The sequence below is a fragment of the Bos indicus genome, chromosome 2, assembly GCF_029378745.1.
Source record: "Bos indicus isolate NIAB-ARS_2022 breed Sahiwal x Tharparkar chromosome 2, NIAB-ARS_B.indTharparkar_mat_pri_1.0, whole genome shotgun sequence".
NCBI lineage: Eukaryota > Metazoa > Chordata > Mammalia > Artiodactyla > Bovidae > Bos > Bos indicus.
Window position 1 is genome coordinate 53,245,963 of NC_091761.1, and position 22,397 is coordinate 53,268,359.

The window sequence follows — 22,397 nt, forward strand, 5'->3', positions numbered from 1 at the left end:
TTCATTGGGTGATAATTCAGAATTTTCTGCTGGCCCCTTTTTGGCATCATAAGGTACCCTTTTCATTAGTCATATTAAAGAAATTAGAAAATGCAGCCCCATTAAAAGGCTACTTCCCTATCTAAAATCTAGCCAATGAAATCACATATTGGCTGGGTCTTCATGAGTCCAAAAATCAAGTTTTAAAGAAAGGGTTTGTGCCTGAGTTTATACTGTGCGATATTGTGACAGTTTTCTTTTCACCTAAAGTGCTTTGTGAATATTGTTCTGCTGGGCATTGAAAGTCAATAAAACACAGCCTTTCCTGCCCCACAGTGGGGGCTCAATAAACGCTGGTTGAATTCAAAGCTTAGGCCTCTCAATCTGTTGGGAATGTTGCATAAAAGCGTAAACACTTTGAAAAGTGGCTGTGGCCTTGCCAAACCCCTCCTAGGTATCAGGAAGCACGCTTGTAAGACCCAAACTACCATGTACAGCTTTCCTGAACCTCAGTAATGGAGGTCTTTACTCAACATATGTAAAAGAATATATTAAATATATATTATTTGAATATATATTTAATATAATTTGGGAAAACACACTCCAGGACACATTTAAAGGCATTATCCCTTTTTTCTAAATAATTCTTCTCTAGAAAGAGTTAAGTCATTTTACTTGGAGAAATTAACCATTTCAGTGTTAATCATTGATTTATTTTGTGTGATTTTTCACAGCCAATCAAAAACATTGTTTTCATTTTTTCGCCTAAGTCTTTGCCTTAAATATGCTAAGAAAACGGACTTAACATACTAAATTTGACTGGGTCGATATCTTTAAAAATTGGTTTAATGCTTTCTATTCAGTTAAAAAAAAAAGTCTCAGAAGCCTTACAAAAAATTCACAGTTAAAACTGAAACAAGCCCAAGAAGTGAGTGCATTTGCATAACTTGATCTGTATTTGGAAGAAAATTCCACTGAAGACAACAATGGAAGCTTATCAAATTGGAATTTCACATAGATTTTCCATAGCCTTACTAATGAATTCTGACTCATTGGGCAACTATGGGGAAAATGCAGTGGAGCTTTAAGATAGGAAATGTACCATCGGAGTGTGTTCAGTGGTTCCATTACATCAGTATGAAAACTGCATTAGGCATCCAGTTTCTCTGCTGTTTTCTGAGACCAATTCTAGAGCACTATGGTTTTTAATTCTTTAGCATTTTGATTGGGGCCAGACCATGCCACTGAATTAAAGCCTGTTTTATTTTGCTACAGTCATGAAAAATTTGGAGTTTGTCAGACTGTAATTGTTTGGGCTGCTTATCTGGGTTTATATTTTGTCATGATAGCAGGTAACATGCTACTGATTTTTTTCTAAGAAAATGATAATCCATGGGATAAATTCTAAGGTAGAACTGAGGTACTGCAATATGATGATGTGAAGTTGAATCTGTAGAAGACCAAATGCTGTCCACTGCAAAGGACATTTCAGAGAGTAAAAGTCTGAGCTTAAGACTGATTTAAAGCAGGTGCTAGTTCTACTTCCAAATGCTTATGTTAAAGAATTTTCCACTCTATTAGTGATAGGTATGTTCATGCTTCACAAAATTTAACCTTTCACAATTGGTTCAAAATGCTAGATGATTTTTGTGATATGTTCACCTATTTTAAAAAGAGACTGAAGTTAATAGGTCAGATGGCTATTGTAAACTACTGAAATAATTCTCATCCCAAGTAGTGCTGAAAATACTATCTGCTTTGCCCTGTTCCTGAGAAATATTTGTATCATAAATCACTTTTTGACTTCTATAAGGATGTCTTTCCACTTCATTCTCAAAGTTTATTTTAGTACTTTATTTTAGCCTATTTTCAAATTCTTTCTTGTATTTAATTTTCAAAATGTGTCCATTGGTTAGAAAATCTGAAAACCAGGGAGAATAATGGACTTGATTAATATATTTTTTTCTTAGGAAAATAATACATTTGCCTCTGTGATCTATAAGGTGATTTCCAGTCATAAAAATCTACATCACTGGTTTTGTCTGTCCATCCATCCTTTCATCTATCTGGTAACAACAACAGTAGTGAATGATAATAATATTAGTGATAGCAGAGGACATTTTTTGAATACTTATATTCCAGAAGCACTGTTAAATACTTTAAATGGATTATCTCATTTGTTTAAGAGTCTTCTCCGTGATGGGTATAAGTATCCCCAGTTAAAAGAAGAGGCTCTGAGATAACATCTCTGAGGCTCAGAGATAACAACTTGCTCAACATCAATATTAGTGAGTGGTAGACTAGAAGTCTGAGTCCCAATTACAGTATCATGCCAGAGTGTTCTTCTATTCTGGTGTTGGAATGGTGGAAGATATTTTATATACTTTACACATATTTGCAAAATATCTGCTTATTTCAATTTAGATTGAGTTCTGGGTCCTCCAGTTTTCAAACCTGTAAGTTTTCACGACACTAGTTTATCTTAGACTTTCTTCCTAGCCCTACTTCAGACTATGACTAGGTGATCAGATAACTTATTATACAATTCAACACGTTTACCTGTGGCGGATTCATTTTGATATTTGGCAAAACTAATACAATTATGTAAAGTTTAAAAATAAAATAAAATTTAAAAAAAAAGGAAAAAAAAAAAGACTCAATTGAGAATGAGAAGGGATGCTGTTAGTAAATATTCTGGAGCAATAGGTACATCGAAGATTATTCCAGCATGTGGGGTCATTCTAATGGACTACTGGGGTGTTTCTTCTTGGCTCCCAGATCCTCTGAGGGCAAAACCTGGTATTTTTTCAATGATCTTATGATACAACCTTTATTTTCTCAGGATTAGTTTTCTGGAGAGCTATTTTTCCTTCTGTCATAGAGCAGAACATTTAATAAGCAACCTAAGAAGAATAAAATCTCCTAAAACTCCTTTATAGCCAACTAACTACTGACAGAGAGGCACATTCATTTATCACTGTTACAGTAAAAGTATAAAATATTCTATACCTTTAATAAGTCCTTTTTCTTGCAGAGTTTTCAGGGAAGGTCTTCGGGTAATAAACTTCTTTAATCTGCTTTTAACTCGGTTTTTGTCGCTTGTATCAGAAGCACTATGATGCAGTCTGAACACTGGAGATTAAAAAAAAAAGTCAGAGGCTTTCAGTAAATTTTTCCTTTATGATTATTACTTTATGCAAATATGAATAGAAAACTGCTAGTTATGGGATGACTACCTGAATTCATAGCTCAGGCCCTTCTGTTTAGACAGGGCACAGGAGTAAAAATTTGCCCATGTAAAAATATTAGCTCTGTTGCTACATGATCATGTAATGAACATGTGGTTAGGTCCATATTTTCACAATTTATTTTCACATTAACTTCCTCATAGTTAACATGATAACTTATTTGGATAGCTCCACCTGTGTATGTGTGTGTGTTTAGTCAGTCGTGTCCAACTCTTTGCAACCCTGTGGACTGTAGCCCACCAGGCTCCTCTGTCCCTGGGATTCTCCAGGCAAGAATACTGGAGTGGGTTGCCATTTCCTCCCCCAGGGGATGTTCCTGATCCGGGGACTGAACCTGCATCTCCTATGTTTCCTGTGATGCAGGTAGATTCCTTAATGCTGAGCCACCGGGGGAAGCCCTCTACCAAACTGTATCTGTACACAAAATTATAGAAAAGTTCATCTAACTTGCAGAGAAAAAAGCTCTTGTTAATTTCAATTAAAAGCAATGACAAACCTAGAGAGCATATTAAAAAGCACAGGCATTACTTTGCTGACAAAGATCCGTCTAGTCAAAGTTATGGTTTTCCCAATAGTCATGTATGGATGTGAGAGTTGGACTATAAAGTAAGCTGAGCACTGAAGAATCGATGCTTTTGAATTGTGGTGTTGGAGAAGACTCTTGAGAGTCCTTTGGACTGCAAGGAGATCAAACCAATCAATCTTAAAGGAAATCAATCCTGAATTCATTGGAAGGACTGATGCTAAAGCTGAAATTCCAATATTTTGGCCACCTGATGTGAAGAACTGACTCATTGGAAAAGACCCTGATGCTGGGAAAGATCGACGGCAGGAGGAGAAGGGGACAATAGAGGATGAGATGGTTGGATGGCATCACCGACTCAATGGACATGAGTTTGAGTCAACTCCAGGAGTTGGTGATGGACAGGGAAGCCTGCTGTGCTGCAGTCCATGGGGTCGCAGAGTCAGACATGACTGAGTGACTGAATGAACTGAATTGAACAGTAGGAAATTTAGGCATTTTCAAAGGTCCTGCATACCTAATGATTTTTTCAAGCTTCTTTATCAAGTTAAGAAAGCAGATATTTTTAAGATTTCAGATTCCCCTGGCCATCCAGTAGCTAAGACTCTGAGCTCCCAATGCCGGGGTCCAGAGTTTGATCCCTGGTCAGGAAACCGGATGCAGTTAAGAGTTCGAATGCTGCAACTAAAGGACTTTTCATGCCACAATGAAGGTCAAAGGTCCCTTGTGCCCCACTAAGATCTGGCACAGCTAAGTTAATTCATCAATTTTTTAAAAAGAATGCAGATACATCTTTCTCTTCTTATTTGTGTGAAATTACCACTAGGTGAAATTCTGTAACTCATATTGACTCAAACTTTTGCCGTGTCTTCATCAGTCCCCCATCTCAGTTTTACTAGCCTCACTGTTATCATGAAAGTTAGGTGTGTATCTATTAATGATTCATTTACTAAACACATGTTTGCTGAATGCCTACTGATTATCATATCCTATGCTAAAGGATATGGATTCAATGATGAACATAACATTTAAGGTCTGTACCTTCATTAGCACGGAGCCTAAACACTTTCAAGTTATCTTATTATTAATGACATTATTAACAGGGGTTCCCTTGTGGCTCAGCTGGTAAAGAATCTGCCTGCAGTGTGGGAGACCTGGGTTTGATCCCTGGGTTGGGAAGATCACCTAGAGCAGGGAAAGGCTACCCACTCCAGCAGTCTGGCCTGGAAAATTCCATGGACTGTATAGTCCACGGGGTGGCAAAGAGTCAGACACAACTGAGCAACTTTCACTTTCACTATTAATAATGATTCTTATCATTAATCGTTGTGCTGGAGAAGACTCTTGAGAGCCCCTTGGACTGCAAGGAGGTCAAACAAGTCAATCCTAAAGGACATCAACCCTGAATATTCATTGGGAAGACTGTTGCTGAAGTTGAAGCTCCAATACTTTGACCATCTGGTGGGAGTAGCCAATTCATTGGAAAAGACTCTGATGCTGGGAAAGATCAAAGACAAAAGGAGAAGGGGGCAGCAGAGGATGAGATGGTTAATAGCATCATGAATTCAATGGACATGGATTTGAGCAAACACCAGGAGACAGTGGAGGACAGAGGAGCTGGGCATGCTGCAGTTCATGGGGCCACAAAGAGTCAGACACGACTTAGCAACTGAACAACAGCAACAAAACAACAAAATCATTCATAATTGGTAAAATGATAGGAATGAATTGTCTCTATGCCATGAGATACTCATCTTAACAGGGCCCTTCGTTGTCCTCACCTAATTACCGATTTCATGTGAAGATTTGGGACACCTCAGTAGGAAAATGGAGGTCTTTTCCTGTCAAATCACATTTCAGAATAAGCTGATCATTCAATATTAGAGCTTCCCAGGTGGCTCAGTGGTAACGAATCCACTTGCCAATGAAGGAGATGCAAGAGACACAAGTTTAATCCCTGGGTCAGGAAAATTCCCTGGAGTAGGAAATGGCAACCCACTTCAGTATTCTTGCCTGGAGAATTCCATGGACGGAGGAGCCTGGCAAGCGATAGTCCATGGTGTCACAAATAGTCAGACATAACTTAGTGACTAAGCATGCAGGCACATACACAATCATTCAAATGGGTTAATAAGACTATATCTAAAATGTATTGAGACCTTACTATATGCTTGAAACTCTCCTAAGCATATAATGTGATTTAACCTAATTCTACTACAGTGTAAGGAGGGATTTCATGTACTTTTATAAACACTGTTCACTAATGTGTCCCTAATACTGCAACATTGTTCATCACATAGTAAAGGTTTAATCAATATTTTCTGAATCAAATCACAAAATGATCTTTTGAAGTATTGGAAAGAGGAGCCTGGCACGCTGCAGTCCATGGTGCCAGAGTCGGACATGAATTTAGAGAGTGAACAACAAACAAAACTAATTCTACTCATTTTAAATGATGAAGAAGCTAAATTAAAGAGGTTAAGTAACTTGTTAAAAGTCAAGTTGGGATATGGGATCAGTCTAATAAGATCTTTATCTGGTATTCTAATATATTGGAGTATTTTATTTTGGGGGGCTCCAAAATCACTGCAGATGGTGACTGCAGCCATGAAATTAAAAGACACTTACTCCTTGGAAGGAAAGGTATGACCAACCTAGACAGCACATTAAAAAGCAGAGACATTACTTTGTCAACAAAGGCCTGTCTAGTCAAAACTATGGTTTTTCTAGTAGCCATGTATGGATGTGAGAGTTGGACTATAAAGAAAGCTGAGCACTGAAAAATTGATGCTTTTCAACCGTGGTGTTGGAGAAGACTCTTGAAAGTCCCTTGGACTGCAAGAAGATCAAACCAGTCAATCCTAAAGGAAATCAGTCCTGAATATTCATTGGAAGGACTGATGCTAAAGCTGAAACTCCAGTACTTTGACCACATGATGTGAAGAGCTGACTCATTGGAAAAGACCCTGATGCTGGGAAAGATTGAAGGCAGGAGGAGAAGGGGACGATAGAGGATGAGATGTTTGGATGGCATCACCGACTCAATGGACATGAGTTTGAATCTACTCCGGGAGTTGGTCATGGACAGGGAAGCCTGGTGTGCTGTAGTCCATGGGGTTGCAAAGAGTTGGACACGACTGAGTGACTGAACTGAACTAACAGTGAAAAATGGAAGGTGAAGGAAAACGAAAGTATCAGGAGCTCACTTAGTCTTTTAAAATAGAATGGTTTTAATCAATTAAAAAATTTTATGTTGCTATTGGGTGCAAAACAGTTTACTAAGTGATAACTGTAGGGGAGCTACACTTGAGCCATTCTATCCCCTCCTGAGGAACTCAGAATAAAAAGAGAGAGATTTAGGAGGGAACTGGAGCTGGGAGAAAATAAATTGCTTGAATTAAAGGATTTGAAGTCAAATTTTCCTAGTGGGATCTCAAAGGAACCCATGAAAGTGCCTGAGGGAGAGTGTCTGCTTTAAAGAGTCTGCCAGGCCTAGTGTGAGAAGCTTTCTTGTAACTGGTCAAATAAGGACATTTTTGCAACCTCCTTCCTTTAGCTTTGACCACAAGGTAGTTACAAACTTTTGTTAGCAAAATGGGGAGTTAGGGTGAAATGCAAGGCTAAGGAAAAGAGAGGAAGACATCTTGTCCTCCTCCTAGCTAAGTATAGAGTGGAGCTTTAATTTTAAATTAAGTGAAAAATTTAAATTATCACATGGGATTATACACTATTAAATACTAAGTTAAGACAGTACTTGCCACTTAAAAGGTCATAATATCTTCTATTACCTCAAAGGAAGGTTCTCAGCTTTGGCACTATTGGTATATTAGGTCAGACAATTCCTTTTTTCAGGGGGCTGTCTGTGCAGAGTAAGGGTGTGGAGAAGCCTCCTTGGTCTCTACCCACAATATGCTAGTAGCATCCTCTCCTAAACTGTGGCAATCAAAAATGTCTCTAGACATTTTCCAATGTCTCCTGCGGGGAGAGGGAGGAGACATATTCCCTGTTGAGAATCATTCCCAACTGAAGGGAAATTTTTCATTGATTGGTGGTGGAAGGGCTACTCATGGACTGACAAAATGTAAAGGAACTGTGAAAAGTGAAAAAAGTCTTATTTTAATAATAAATCTCTCTATAAGCAGCATATATTATCTATATGGACTTCCCTGGTGGCTCAGACAGTAAAGAATCCACCTGCTAATTCAGGAGACCTGAGTTTGATCCCTGAGTCAGGAAGATTCCCCGGAGAAGGGAATGGCAACCCACTCGAATATTCTTGCCTGAAAAACGCTATAGACAGAGGAGCTTGGTGGCCCACAGTCCATGGGGTCACAAAAAGTTGTGTCCAACTCTTTGTGTCACACACAAGAGCGAATAACAGTTTATTACATATACACATATACTTAACATATATATCTGATGTCTCATCTATTACATTTTGTGTGTGTATGTGTATCTTAACTTGAAATGGCCTGAGGAGCGGTGCTTTAGAGCTGCACTGTCCAATTCAGTAGTCACTAGTCACTCTGGGCTATTGACTACTTACAATGCTGCTTTTGCCATAGGTTGAAATAATAATGTTTGGGTATTTTTGTTAAACTATATTATTAAAACTTATTTCTTGTTTCTTAAAAAAATGTGGCTATGAGAAGATTTTAAATTAGGCTCAAATATTCCTGGACAGTGCTGCTAGATGCTTAAAAAAATATACAAACTGGCCACATGCATGCATGGTAGTGCTGAATTTAACTGCTGTGGATAAAAATGCATATGGTCTCTACAGTAATAATACAGTATGGTGAGGAGTATGAAGTACAAGAGACTAAGGGATCTTAGTGGAGGAATTGACCTCAGGTCATTCTGGAGAAATACCAAGAGCCATTAGAACCCATGCTAGCCATAACTGCTCTTATAGGATGGTGAATATCAGGTATTAACTGACTCAAAATTTTATGACTGGATGAGTCATTTTGAGCATCTTAATATGCTGTGCTTACATTCTAGCCTATCAACTTTCATTTGGGTCTGGTCATGTATAATCTGCTCCAACTGACAGTTGTTAACAAAGGCCCAAGGGCCTCGGTTCTAGTACTGGGGGCTAAATGAACGAGTATCCTTCAGGAGAAACCTACCTCAGTAATTTGGGTCTCAAAGTCTGCTTTTGAAATGATATGGAACAAACAATCTAAATTTTCACAGGTTACCAAAGGTATTATTTTCTATTTCTAGTCTCATGTCAAAATCCCGTCATTTTCCATGACAGGCTGCCAGGAAATTCAGAGCCAATGATGGTATTTTTTTCTGCCATTTAGGGACTAGTAAAAATGATATGATTAAAAAGTACTTTGCAAATTAAAACACATATACACATGAAAGTAATTATATAGTAAGTTATATATTTTTGGAAACAGGTACTCTGGTGATAGTACTCTTAATTAGATGTGTATATATGTGCATATATACATACATATATATATATATTGTTTTCAATACCACCATCTGGCTCCACATGTGTGAAATGTGTGTAAGGTACACTGTTTTTACAAGAAAAATGCAAGTATACTTTAAGATGCTTTAGCTTGTTTCCTTCTCATACATTCTGAGAAACTAGCAGTCTTGGATATGATTACACAGTTTTTAACACAGCCAAACTACCCAAAGTTGCCTCTAATGATGACTTTCCTGGAGACAGACTAGAGCGTCAACTTCCATTTCCTGATGCCATAAATAATCGTCCTTAGATGACAAGTCAAATTGCCAGGCCTCTGCCATCATTCATTCTGCTCATTTTGTTCTAAGAAGAGTTATGCAAAAGTTAAAGTCAATAGATGACTATAATATATGGCATAGTTTTTAATTAACCAAATAACTTTAAAGCACTGTAAATACAAACCAAAAATGTAAAAAAAGCACACGGTTACAAAGCAAAGTCCATCACTGGCCCCCTGTAAACAGCAGAAAAAGTCTTTGAATATTGCGGTTTACAAATCTGATTTTAACAGCCAAACTTATAAAACAGTTTACGCTTTTCTGTTGTCAAGGGAGAAAAACTTGCCAAATTGTTCATTTTAAGTAAATACAACATAACCAATTAAGGAAAGCAAAATTTAAACACATGCCTATGGTAATCAGGACATAGTTTGCTTCTGATTTCACTACTGATTTTAACAGAACAGAGTTCCTTCCACTTTCCCACAGCACCCAAGTGACCCCACACATACTTTTAGAAACTTGTAATCACACAGTACAAATAAAAGGACACTTTACTGGAAAATACACAGTGTGGTACAATAATCCATCATTTATGAAAAATAGAATTCAGCCTTTTCCTTTTCCTCAGAGATTCAACTACTTTTTGAGGGTGAAGCGTATTGTAATTTAAAGATTTATGTTAAGCCAATGAGCAGTTTTTTTCCGTTCCCATTTAAAATTTTTATTCAAAAACTGAAAAATAAACCAAAAAGATATAGATTTAAATTCCAAAGAATTTAATCTGATTTACAGAGGAATCACTCTTAATTCCACATATTTTCAACTCTGAGAAAAGTTAAGTTGAATTGGATTAACTTTCCAGGTATTTTAGAATTTACTTTTATTTTTTTATTTCCTTTGTGCTTCCTGTCTCTCTCGTTTTTTTTCCCCCACCAATGTGTGATCTTTTTTTTCAAGCCCAAACAAACAGAATATTTTTCAAAGCCTAAGAATTCTGAATAACAATATGCAATTTAAGTCTCCACACTCATAGACCTAAGGCATTAGTTTTAAGCACCTTTCTTAACCAGTGGAGAGATTTAATTGCTGTTAAAGCTGCTCACACTAGAGAATAGTTAGGATCCTGAGTTTTTCAAGATGATTTCCAATAAATATCATTACATATGATATCAATGCATGGCATTATCCCAACACAAGTTTTATACCTGACGCAGCCATTATGGTGTTAAAACTACCTCTCAAGGTAGGAATGCTTACTATAAAGAATGCTTTTTGTACTATAATGGATGCCTTTTGTATATTTATTTTCCAACTTTAGTAATGGGAGGAGGAAGCAATGCAATTTGAATGATGAACATCCACTACCATGCTATTAAGTGATGGGAACCACACACAAAAAAAAACCTCTCAAATCTTCCAGAATCCAACAATTTGGATAATATGATCCAGAACTGTGCATTTGCCAGAATTTGTCTTGTTGTGTATCTTATTTTGAAATATCCCGTTTTCCTGCCAAACTCCTGTTCTCGCGGTATTCCCATGTTACACTTACATGTTGTTAATATATTTTTTTTTCAATTTGGAAATGCTGGGAGAGCTAACATTTCAGAAATATTGCTAAAGGAAAGTAGAGTTACTACCCTTCAGAAATGCTGTTTCAAACAATTTTCTAGGGTATTTGTTGTTACTTTTTTGGTGGGGGTTTACGTAAGGAGCAACATAGGTGTAGATAGATAGCTGTATTAGCTGCTAGGAGTTCCCAACACATGGAGAGTCTAGTGGGATGTTCAGAGCAAAGCTGGAAGGAGTCACTTAGTACAATCATCTTATCACACTGCAGGGTTCCGAGAGGGAAATCCAGAAAAAAATGAAAAAATCAGGTTATATCAGACTTTTCACCCCCAAAGATTTCCAAACACTTCTCAAACCATCACGTGGATCACAAAACAAAACGCTGATTTTTCTCCTTTCCTATTTTCCATATGATCTTGTATTTGGAATTTCCCTGTTGTAACTCTTTCTAACTTACTAAAACAAGAGCACCTTACCCAAAATTGGGAAACAAAATTCACTAAATTTCTTGTCTGCCTCCTGCCTGATTCCTTTCCAGGGCACACCCTCTTATCCTAATTCATTAGGCTGTAATAAATACTGCTTGCTCTCTCCACAGTGTGGTTTTACAGCTCAAAACACTTTGCACATATCTCCCTGTGTCAGAGTGGGCAGAAAGGGTAAGTTTGGGCTTAATGTACTGTTGGTCATTTAATATATTGTTTTCTTCACAAGCTCAGTGTAAACAAAAGTCATAATTTCAACCACTTGAGAAACTAAGTTATTGAAACTTCAAGTGACTTACTTGAAACACAAATCAGGATTAAATCTGGAAATAATTGGAAGAGGGAATACACGGCATTCTAACAGCAGTGCTGTGTTTTAACCACTTAATTCCCATTTAGATGTTATAGAAAAACAAAATAATCAGTTGGAAACAGAAGGGTATGATAACATTCTCTCTTTGATGATTCATATTTATGCTATCCACTCATGAGAATTCATACAATATAAATGTTTACTTTTTCGCTAAATTATCTAGTTTAAGTAGACAGATCTAACCACTTTTTTATGTTTTCAGTGTCAATAAACAGCAGGCAGTTTACTGTCATAGCCCTGTCATTTGGCCATATGGAAATACCATTATTTTTCTACTAATTATAATAAATTCTTCATAGTACTTTCATGTATAGGCTTAACATTTTTATTTTGCTGATCATATATCTTAGGTGTATCTAGTTTATAATGCATTGCTGTAGGGTGAGTCAGGGTGTTATATTTAAACTATTTTTATAGCATTTAGCATAGCTTTGAGTTACTTAAACAATAACTTTCAGGGTGGTTGTGATGATGATGGCAACTTCAAAACTGTACTGCAAACACTGAGCAATTTCATCACAAATATAATATTCTTTCAACTGTAAGTCTGTCTAGTTTATTTCTATAAGTGAGAGTTGCAAAAGATTTTCCATCAAAAGGTTGTGGAAATACTACAAATAAAAAAGGAAAGAAGAAAGAGAAAATATACCTAAATAAATAAACCTATGGTGTGTATAGAGATACATAATGACAGTTTTTTTCTGAAACAGAATCAGATACAGTATAAAATCTAAAGATTCAGATCATCAAATATCTTCTATTGATGAGAAATTTTATCTTGGCTTCTTATTGCTTGATATAGTGTTGATAAAACTTTGTCACTTGAAAACTATTTCAAAACTTTGATAAATTTGCCTATAAAGTTTGGGATTGCAGAGCTGCCTTAGCTCAGCAGCTGATTTTGAAAGCAAAATTACTAAAAAAGAAAGGAAAAAATAGCATGGAGCATTAATCTAGACAAAGGGCACCATGAAGTAGAAACATGTTTTCCATGTTTTCTATATATTAAATACAGGAATGGGCTAGTGATATAAAATAGGCCACAGTCAAATCAAATGGGAAGAGCCTCATAGGTCAATGTGCACATCAGTCCACAAAAAGAGAACAAAATAAAAAAACCAAAGCAATATAATTGTACGCATGGCAATTCCCCCCATAGAGGTAGCAGTATGACCAAATTCTAGGAAATTACCACTTAGATTTCTATGGAAAAAAAAGTAAAGTTGAAAAAGGAAATAATATTCATATTTAAGAGTACTGGATAATGTCCACACTGGTTTTACATACTGACTCACGCTTAGCAGTATTTGCATTGGGTAGTGGTGGTGGTGTTCATTTGCTAAACCATGTCCAGCTCTTTTGCAATGCCATGGACTGTAGCCCACTAGGTTCCTCCATCCATGGGATTTCCCAGGCAAGAATACTGGAGCGTGTTGCCCTTTCCTTCTCCAAGGGATCTTCCTGACCCAAAGAGCAAACCCACATCTCCTGCATTGGTGGATTCTTTACCACTGGGCCACCAGGAAAGCCCATTTGCATTGAATGAGTGGCAATAAAATCTTCCCTCCTTAAGACATAAATAGAGATTGCTATCACTATGTATATTGTGTCCATGTATGTACTTGTACTTTGTGAAAAATGTGTGTAAAGATACTGTATTCTCAGCAGGTGTAGAGGGGAGAAATATATGACAACTCTGAAGATTTTTCTTTCATCTCTAAACTCTTGGTCCTCTGTGTGATCAAGAATATGCAATACTGTATCCCTAATTTTTAAAACATAAAATTTGAACCAGGGCAGAAAAATATATAGTACAGGCATTGGTAGTTTGAGAAATGTCTTAAGTCAAAGCAGTCAATATTTAAGAGGAAGTGGTGGAATAAAGTGTTTATTTAGATTGTGAGAAATGTTAAATAAATAAACATATATTTAACTTTTCTCACAATTTAAATATTATATATACAATTACATATTATAATCCATATAGTATTGATTCTTTTAAAGCAATCTCAGTTTCCACTTTGACAAGCCAATCTGATCATCCCAAAGTCACATGGATTACTGTTTTTAGAGTGTTACTAGTGTGACAAGGAAAGAATATTCTATTTCATTTAGTCCTTATAATCATTCAATGTGGTAGGTTCTCTTACTGCTCTTGACTCTGCTGCTTAGTGATCTGAGGTTCAGAGAGGTTATGCCAAGTAAGCAACAGTGGCTAACCTGGAAATCAAATATGAGCTGTCTGATTTCCGGCCCTTGGCAATGCCTCACCCGCCACGCAGCCTGCCTCTCTGTCTGGCAATGCTGTCAAAGTTCTAAGGACACAGAGAGGTGGCAGTAGCCTCCCACTGTAATCAGTTGCTTTCAACTTAAGGTCTTAAATCATATGCTTCAGGTGAACTCTGACAAAATTACTCCAGGTTGCTCAGATGGTTAAGAATCTGACTGCAATGCAGGAGACCCAGGTTTGATCTCTGGGTCAGGAAGATCCTCTGGCAAAGGGAGTGACAATCCACTCTAGCATTCTTGCCTGCAGAATTCCATAGACAAAGGAACCCGGCAGTCTACAGTCCATGGCGTCGCAAAGAGTTGGACATGACTGAGGGAATTTGACACATGTGTCACTCTAGACCTAAAAGGGAAGATGAGTTGCTTTAGGTGAGTTTAGTGAATCACAGGACAGCATCAGCATTGATACGTGACTACTCTGTACTGCCAGTCAGAACAACTGAAGATGGCTTTTGGGCTGCAGAGAGCACGATCACCATAAACACAAATTGAACTCTTCAGCTACTGGGAAGAAGGTGAATACAAGAACCACTCACTGTGCTCCAGGTGCTGAATGCATTAAGATAAGAATGAATATAGGAATAGAGATACAGAGTACAGACTGGGGCTTCCTTTTAAGCAAAAATGCTTTAGTGACCTAATCATCTCTCTCAGTTTCTTAGTTCTTGTTCTTGATTACTGTCATCACACTATATTTTTTTTTCAAAACAGATGGTGTAAGATTACTGGGAGAAATATCAATAACCTCAGATATGCAGATGACACCGCCCTTATGGCAGAAAGTGAAGAGGAACTCAAAAGCCTCTTGATGAAAGTGAAAGTGGAGAGTGAAAAAGTTGGCTTAAAGCTCAACAGAAAACGAAGATCATGGCATCTGGTCCCATCACTTCATGGGAAATAGATGGGGAAACAGTGGAAACAGTGTCAGACTTTATTTTTGTGGGCTCCAAAATCACTACAGATGGTGACTGCAGCCATGAAATTAAAAGACGCTTACTCCTTGGAAGCAAAGTTATGACCAACCTAGATAGCATATTCAAAAGCAGAGACATTACTTTGCCAACAAAGATCCGTCTAGTCAAGGTTATGGTTTTTCCAGTGGTCATGTATGGATGTGAGAGTTGGACTGTCAAGAAAGCTGAGCGCCAAAGAATTGATGCTTTTGAACTGTGGTGTTGGAGAAGAGTCTTGAGAGTCCCTTGGACTGTAAGGAGATCAGCCCTGGGATTTCTTTGGAAGGAATGATGCTAAAGCTGAAACTCCAGTACTTTGGCCACCTCATGTGAAGAGTTAACTCATTGGAAAAGACTCTGATGCTGGGAGGGATTGGGGGCAGGAGGAGAAGGGGATGACAGAAGATGAGATGGCTGGATGGCATCACTGACTCGATGGACGTGAGTCTGAGTGAACTCCGGGAGTTGGTGATGGACTGGGAGGCCTGGCGTGCTGTGATTCATGGGGTCGCAAAGAGTCGGACACGAATGAGCGACTGAACTAAACTGAACTGAACCCTTAGCCCACTATATTATAAGCATATACATTCATGTTTATAAGCTCCTTAGCTCTTTTCTCAGCCCAATTAGGAACCTTATTCTTCTCCATCCCAATCACAGAGTCTGCTTTTATTATTCCTAGTTGCTGCATAGGAGTAAGAGTTTAGGATCAATATTTAAGCATGAAAGCAGATAAGAACCACTAATATGTGGCCTCCTTTCAACATTAATGCTGTTCCTTTTCAAAAACTTTGTGTTCCAGTCTCTTTCATGCATTTTGTCTATCTCTTTTGAATACTACCAATTTCAGATTTTGAATTTCAGCTGTCACCTAACAGTGGCAGAATCTTATTTAAGCAACATAAGTTCTTTTTGCCTCTATTTTCTCATCTGTTAAATGGTACTGGCAATATCCCTACCAAGGACTGTTGCAAAAATTAAATGTCCTGATATATACAAAACATGGTAAGCATTCAATAAAAGCTAATTGTTGTGAACGGTGGTTATGATAGTTACTCTATATCATAATCATAGTTGTAATAATCAGTAAGTAAATAGAGCAGCTGGTATGAAAGTGCACTTTCACCTTCCATCCCAGTGCCTCTGATTTCTTCAACATTTACTGGGCATTTATTATGTACCTGGTATTATTAGAGTAAGTCTTTAGCTGCTTCATACATTAAATATATATTAATTTATAAGATAAATATATATTAATATATACATTTTAATTAACTGCTTTTTGGCTCTTTGTTAAAAAAATACTTCATACAACACCAAAAGTTTATCTGTGATTAATTTCTGCCAGGTAGAGTGTATTGCAAGACTTTGAACACATGCTGAAATCATTGGGTTTTGAAGAACTATCCATTAAAGACTTTCTGAACTGTGACAATGGATATTGGCAGTGCTTGTCAGACTAAACCACTATTGATTGGTTCACATCATGTGTATAGCAAAACCAATTTCTTTCAAGTGCTTCTTCCTAACTGAAATACATTATTGCAGCCTTCCTCTCTGTTTATTATAACACCAAAGCTCATCGCATGTAACACATCCAGCAAAAAGGCTTCACAACGAACAAAGCAGCAAACTGCAACACAGAGAGAAGTGAAGGCACTTAGCAATCCAAATACTCTTGTGCTATAAGTTGCTATCCCTTTGGAAAATATTGATCTCTTGCAGAGTCTTGTTTTTTTTTTTTTTTTTTAACAGTTCCCCTGAATATGGAAAGATCACGGACTAACAGAGCTTTGCTATTGTTTAATGATCCTGTGACTCTCACGGCTTCTATCCTTGAATGAAACTATTTTAAGTATTGTGTGTATGTTTAAGTTGTGGGAAAGAAAGTGTTGTTTATATTGGGTCATTGCTCCCCTGTCCACAAACATACACAGCTCTATACACACACACACACACACACACACACACACACACACACACACACACACACACACACACACACACACACACACCAGGGATGTGACTTTTCCCAAGCCTTAGAATGTTTTCTCCCATGAGTGACTTAGGCCAACTCTGGTCATATGCTACACACTGTACAGTTTTATTACTAATTTGAATTTGCATTGTGCCTTTTTTCCCAAGAGGGTACATTTCTTCCTGAAACAACATTCTTATATAGCCACGAGAAGTTTTCATTATACCCCCATGAGTGGGAAGAATTCCAGATTTAGTTTTCATTTGAAATTATTATTAAACAAAATCTAAAAGTATACCTTCCCCAAGTACTGACTGTTCATACCTCATGTTTCCTGCAGTGTATGAGCAGCATTCCAGGGTCTAAAGACCCTTTAGTCCTAGTTTTTACCCTCTAAGAAGCTCAGAGTGTACTGTATGCAGATGCCTGGGGAGACAGAGTATTCCTGGATTCTTGGGATAATTCTCAAAATATTCCTGTAATTGCCAACATTCTAAAAAATGATCCCCAGAACTCACAAACGTTACTCTGATGATAAAACAGGGAAGACTTTGGTTAAGTTTACAGATACTTTAATTAAATCTGGTGTGGTGCTGCCAGCTTCTCTCCCATTCTATGCATGCCTAGAAATTTAAAGAAAAAAAATTTGCTTAGAAGGCTGGCAAATGCTCCACAAGCAAAATGTATCTTTCTGCAAATTCCCTACTTAAGTGACACAGTTCCAAATTTGCTTGAACATTCGAGACTAGGAATTCTCCCAAGATAAGGATTCCATTGAGTCTTGCCTCCTGCTCCTCCATGCTACAGCCCAGGAGAATGGCTGCACTCAGCCCCCTGGACTGTGTCCTTCCTCTGGCTTTGCCCCTTGGCCATGGCCTTCTCACCCCCACATTCCGCAGCTCTGAGACAGGCTTCTGGCCTTGGGCCCATTCTCTTGGCACTCTCTGTAGGGGTCACTCTGTCCTTAAAAAACGGTTGGTTGTTAGGGTGGCAGCCTCCCATGCCTTTTTCAGGACATCAGAGATGAGGAAATGTCAGGCCAGAGTCAGTCTCTCACAAAATAGTTTTACTGGGATGAGATTCTCTATGAGAAGCATCGTTTTGACATAAGCTTCCAGTTATTTGCTCCAAAATGTGCTCTTGAAAGGCTGAGACCCTCCCCCACAGGAAGGGTATTGAGAATGCAAAGGGTGGGCCGAGCAGAGCTGAGGACACAATATGCAGTCTCCAGCTAAGTGATCTGGGATAGTGGAGCGGTTTGTCCTCACAAATGCTGACAGACAGCTGCAATTTGCAGCTGGCAGTGAGCTTATGCTTGCTAAACAAAGATCTAGCTGGAGCCCGTGAATACTTGGCTCCACCGCAATAATCATAATTCATAACATACATTTCTAAAGAAGGAGGAAAAAAATGAGGAAAAGACCCAGAAAGACCTGTATCATTGTGATGCTTGATGTGGTCAGGATATAGGCTCTTTCATTTGTTTTCTATTTTAAATCTATCTGGGGTCCTTCTTGGAGACGATGGTCCCCAGGTCGTCAACAAATGAAACTGCTTTCTGCTTTTCAGTCACACCTTCAGATTAACTGTATTAAAAATAGTGATGGGAGATTTACTTTCTGCCACCATTCAATGATTACCCCAAATGTTTTATTTCTTTTCCTGGATGAGTTAATTGTAAACAAATTACCAAGCCTTTCCTTGTTTTTGACCATCAGATAATCCCATTCTTGGGCACAGGTCATGTTGGAGTCACAGAAAAATGAAATATTAAGCCTGGAATGAACTGGAGAGAACATAATGCTCCTTACTTTTGAGATGAGGAAAAAGACACCCAGATTGTTCAAGTCACTTGCCTAAGGCTACCAAGTAAGAAGCAGGGTAAAAATTCTATCGCAAATATCTCAACCACCATCTCTGGGTTTTTGTCAGCACATCTTTATGTCTCCCTAAACCCAGGAAAAACTTTCCTCAATCCAGAACAATGTTCTAGAGGAGCCAGGACTGTTGCCGTAGGCGCCCCCTACTGGCCTGTGCTTCCAGTGATCAGGAGTTTTAGATTGGAATTTAAATGTAGTCGTTGCCATCAATTAATTTCATTTTATTCTACATATTTAGAAAAAGAGTTTTAAATAGAATATGGAAATACATTTAAATTAATATGCATAATCATGCATAATGACATAAAAAGACATGCCCCAAGGCGGGGTGGGGGGTGGGGAACTACAGTAGCCTTCTTTCAGACATGCAGCAGTGCTGTTTTGCTATTATCCTTTTCTTTAACTTTTGGTAACCTGAAATCTGTAAGAGATTATTATTATTTGGGGTTTTGAGCCTTTCCTTTCCCTGGGGGTGGGGGTGGGGGAGAAGATCCTGTTGCCCACTGCCAGGACATTCCTCCAGACAGATGTCACTGAGGAGAGTCTTCTGCAGGATCTGTCTCCATGTGTTGTGGCCTAAGCTAGGAGGAAAAAGACAGGATAGAGCAAAGGATGGGAACATGCATTTCGCCAAGTTCCAGCCCCTCTGAAAGTCGAACTTTTGGACTATGGAACAGGCTGAGATCCTGATTTTCTACAAGCTTGTTTACTTTCGACAAGCAGAACTTCTGGTCTTAGGGAAAAAAAATGTCTTTGGGTTTTAAAGGTCTCTGAAAGCTTCTTGAGACATTAAGTACCTCTTACATAAAAAATAACACAGTGATGATTTAAGACCAGAGAAACTAGAAGTATGTGGATTAAATGACCTTTAAAATACACATAGGTTTAAAATTGAAAGGAAAATGCACTTAGCAAAAAAGCATTGGGGATTTATTTCTAAAATATGGTTGGAAACATTAAGGAAACTCAAAATGAGGTGATGCACACACATCCTCATTTTGACTTAAAAATCTAGTTTTAATAACACAACAGATGTAGTCATCAGCATCTGTTCCAACAGGGACACAGTGAATGGTGAGAAAGACACAGTAAGACTTGATAATAACAATAACTACTGTTATTGTTATCCCTTAATCCTTCAAACTGTCAAAGCAGAACCAAGAGTAAAAGAGAAATATTCTAGCAGGATCTGACTCCCTCCGCATTTATGTCAAGCAGTTCAGTTAAGAAATTTCCAACAAGAAATACTTCCTTAAGTTAATCACTGGAAAGTGAGTTTAGTTATTTTTCACTCTATGGCACAAAAGAAAAAAACACCAGAGGACTTCAGTCTGAAAACACTCCTGACAACACAAACAGGTGTTGGCTTATGTAATGGCTGAAAAAAGCAGAGGTGGACAGAGTTGTGAATCAAGGGTGGGGCCTTGCAAAGGAAAATTGAACTTAATTGCTCCATTGTGAGGGAATGGTCAATGAGAATTATGTGCTCTGGGTCACATAATAGTTTGGCAAAAATACTTTTTTTTTTTCCAGTTTTGTGGCCACATGAAATAAACTGCTGTTGGAATACATGCTGAAGTCACAGATGAGGATGGGCTGAGGCAGATCTTCACATGATACTTTGGAACTGAAGGGTGCTCCCTATACACTCATCAAGGCGGACACACAGTCAGGGCTCAGTTTTAAAAATGTTTAGCAATTGAATACTGTCTGTGCAAGACATACAGTGGCAAGAACATAGGCATTCATGTTATGACATCTGATCTTGAGTCCCAGACCCACCACTTAGGAAATGTATGACTTGGCTTCCCTGAATCTCTATTTCCTTATCTAGTATATTTAATAGAGATACAAACGCTTGGTTGCAATGTTGTAAGGATTAAATGCTATGCTGTAAAATAATCACAGTGCTTTGCATGTACACAAATTACTATCTTTATCCTCTGCCTCACTTTCTCCTTCATCTTCATCATTCTCACCATTATCATCATAAATTACAGCTTGCACTACACTCTATAAAGTGAATTAAATAGAGAGAATCCTTGGACTTTGGGCGCTAACAAGTAAAAATCACAATGCATCTGATGTGTCTAAACAGAAAGTAGATATAGATCATTTAAGAAATTTGGAGTATTATTTAAAAATTAAGCTTATATTAATATTAGCTGTCAGCAAGGAGATATGCCAATATACCATAGGAAGAGTCCTGGAAATTGCTTGTTGAGACTGAGTATACATTCTCACACTTTTAAAAAGCACACTAAATTCTCCAACTGTGTGTATGTATATTAATTGTAGCTTTGATGGCTTAGGTGTCCTGGTGGTATAAATCACCCCAGATGAATGTGGGAGTTACTACAACTTCTGCTAATAATAATAATTGTAATTTTTAAAATAAAAAGCATATTTTATTTATACCTAATTTAAGATTGAAATCTTCTTTCTACCCAAATAGAAATGGTAGAAATTCTGCTTTGATAAATATGGCAGTAACACTGTTTTATATAATGGAATTTCTTACCAGAATGTATCAGAAATACATCCCATGTAGCCTTAGGGTACACAAATAGGTACTTTAATAATTTACACATTAAAAAATTTTAAAAGATCCTTGACACTTGATTAATAGCAGATAGAATGTAGCTCAGCAGAGAATCTGAAGATCTGAGGACCTCAATTGTTTGTGTGGTGGGGAATGAGGGAATGGGTTAGTTGGCAGGAGACTCTCTGCTCTGATGTTGTACTTCATAGTGTCATATTCACAACTTTTAAGCAAGATCAGCTCTGAACAGTACAGTAAAAGAAAACTCTTCAGAATGAGTATCTCTCTGGTAAGCTACCACATGACCATATGGAGCTATTTGTCAGTCACTAATTTTACTTTAGCTACACTGGCCTTCTTGTTCTCTCCTGAGCACATCCCACCTCAGGGCCCTTGCACATGCTGCTTCCTCTGACACAGAAGTTTTTTGGGGATATTTGCATAGCTACTTTCCCCACCTCTTTTAGGTCTTTCCTTAAATATCACCTTTATATAGGTTTTCTCTCTCTGTTTAAATTTGCAAGCCTTCCCCACTTAGGTGCTACCTCCCTTCCTTGGTTTATTTGTTTAAGTTTGTAAACTTCACTATCTCACTAATACATGTTTTCTTTCCTTTTTAAATATCTATTTCCCCCCAATAGAATGTTAACTCCCCAAGAGCAAGATTTTTGCCAATATTTCATTTTATTGATTTTTTTTAGAGACTAATTCCACTACCTGAGCGAATGGTAGAAGTGAAGTGAAGTGAAATGAAATTGCTCAGTCGTGTCTGACTCTTTGCGACCCCATGGACTGTAGCCTGCCAGGCTCCTCTGTCCGTGGGATTTTCCAGGCAAGAATACTGGAGTGGGCTGCCATTTACT

The 22,397-nt window shown here is 37.8% G+C and overlaps 1 protein-coding gene across 3 annotated transcripts in view; it reads right to left on the reverse strand.

Annotated features, from left to right (window-relative positions):
* ARHGAP15 (Rho GTPase activating protein 15) overlaps window positions 1-22,397 on the reverse strand; it is a 697,929-nt gene that overhangs the window by 286,394 nt on the left and 389,138 nt on the right. For all 3 annotated transcript variants that reach the window (XM_070799862.1, XM_070799861.1, XM_070799863.1), the window contains one exon: window positions 2,989-3,111. In XM_070799862.1, the coding sequence (XP_070655963.1) occupies window positions 2,989-3,111 (123 nt within the window). The remainder of the gene's footprint in view (window positions 1-2,988; window positions 3,112-22,397) is intronic.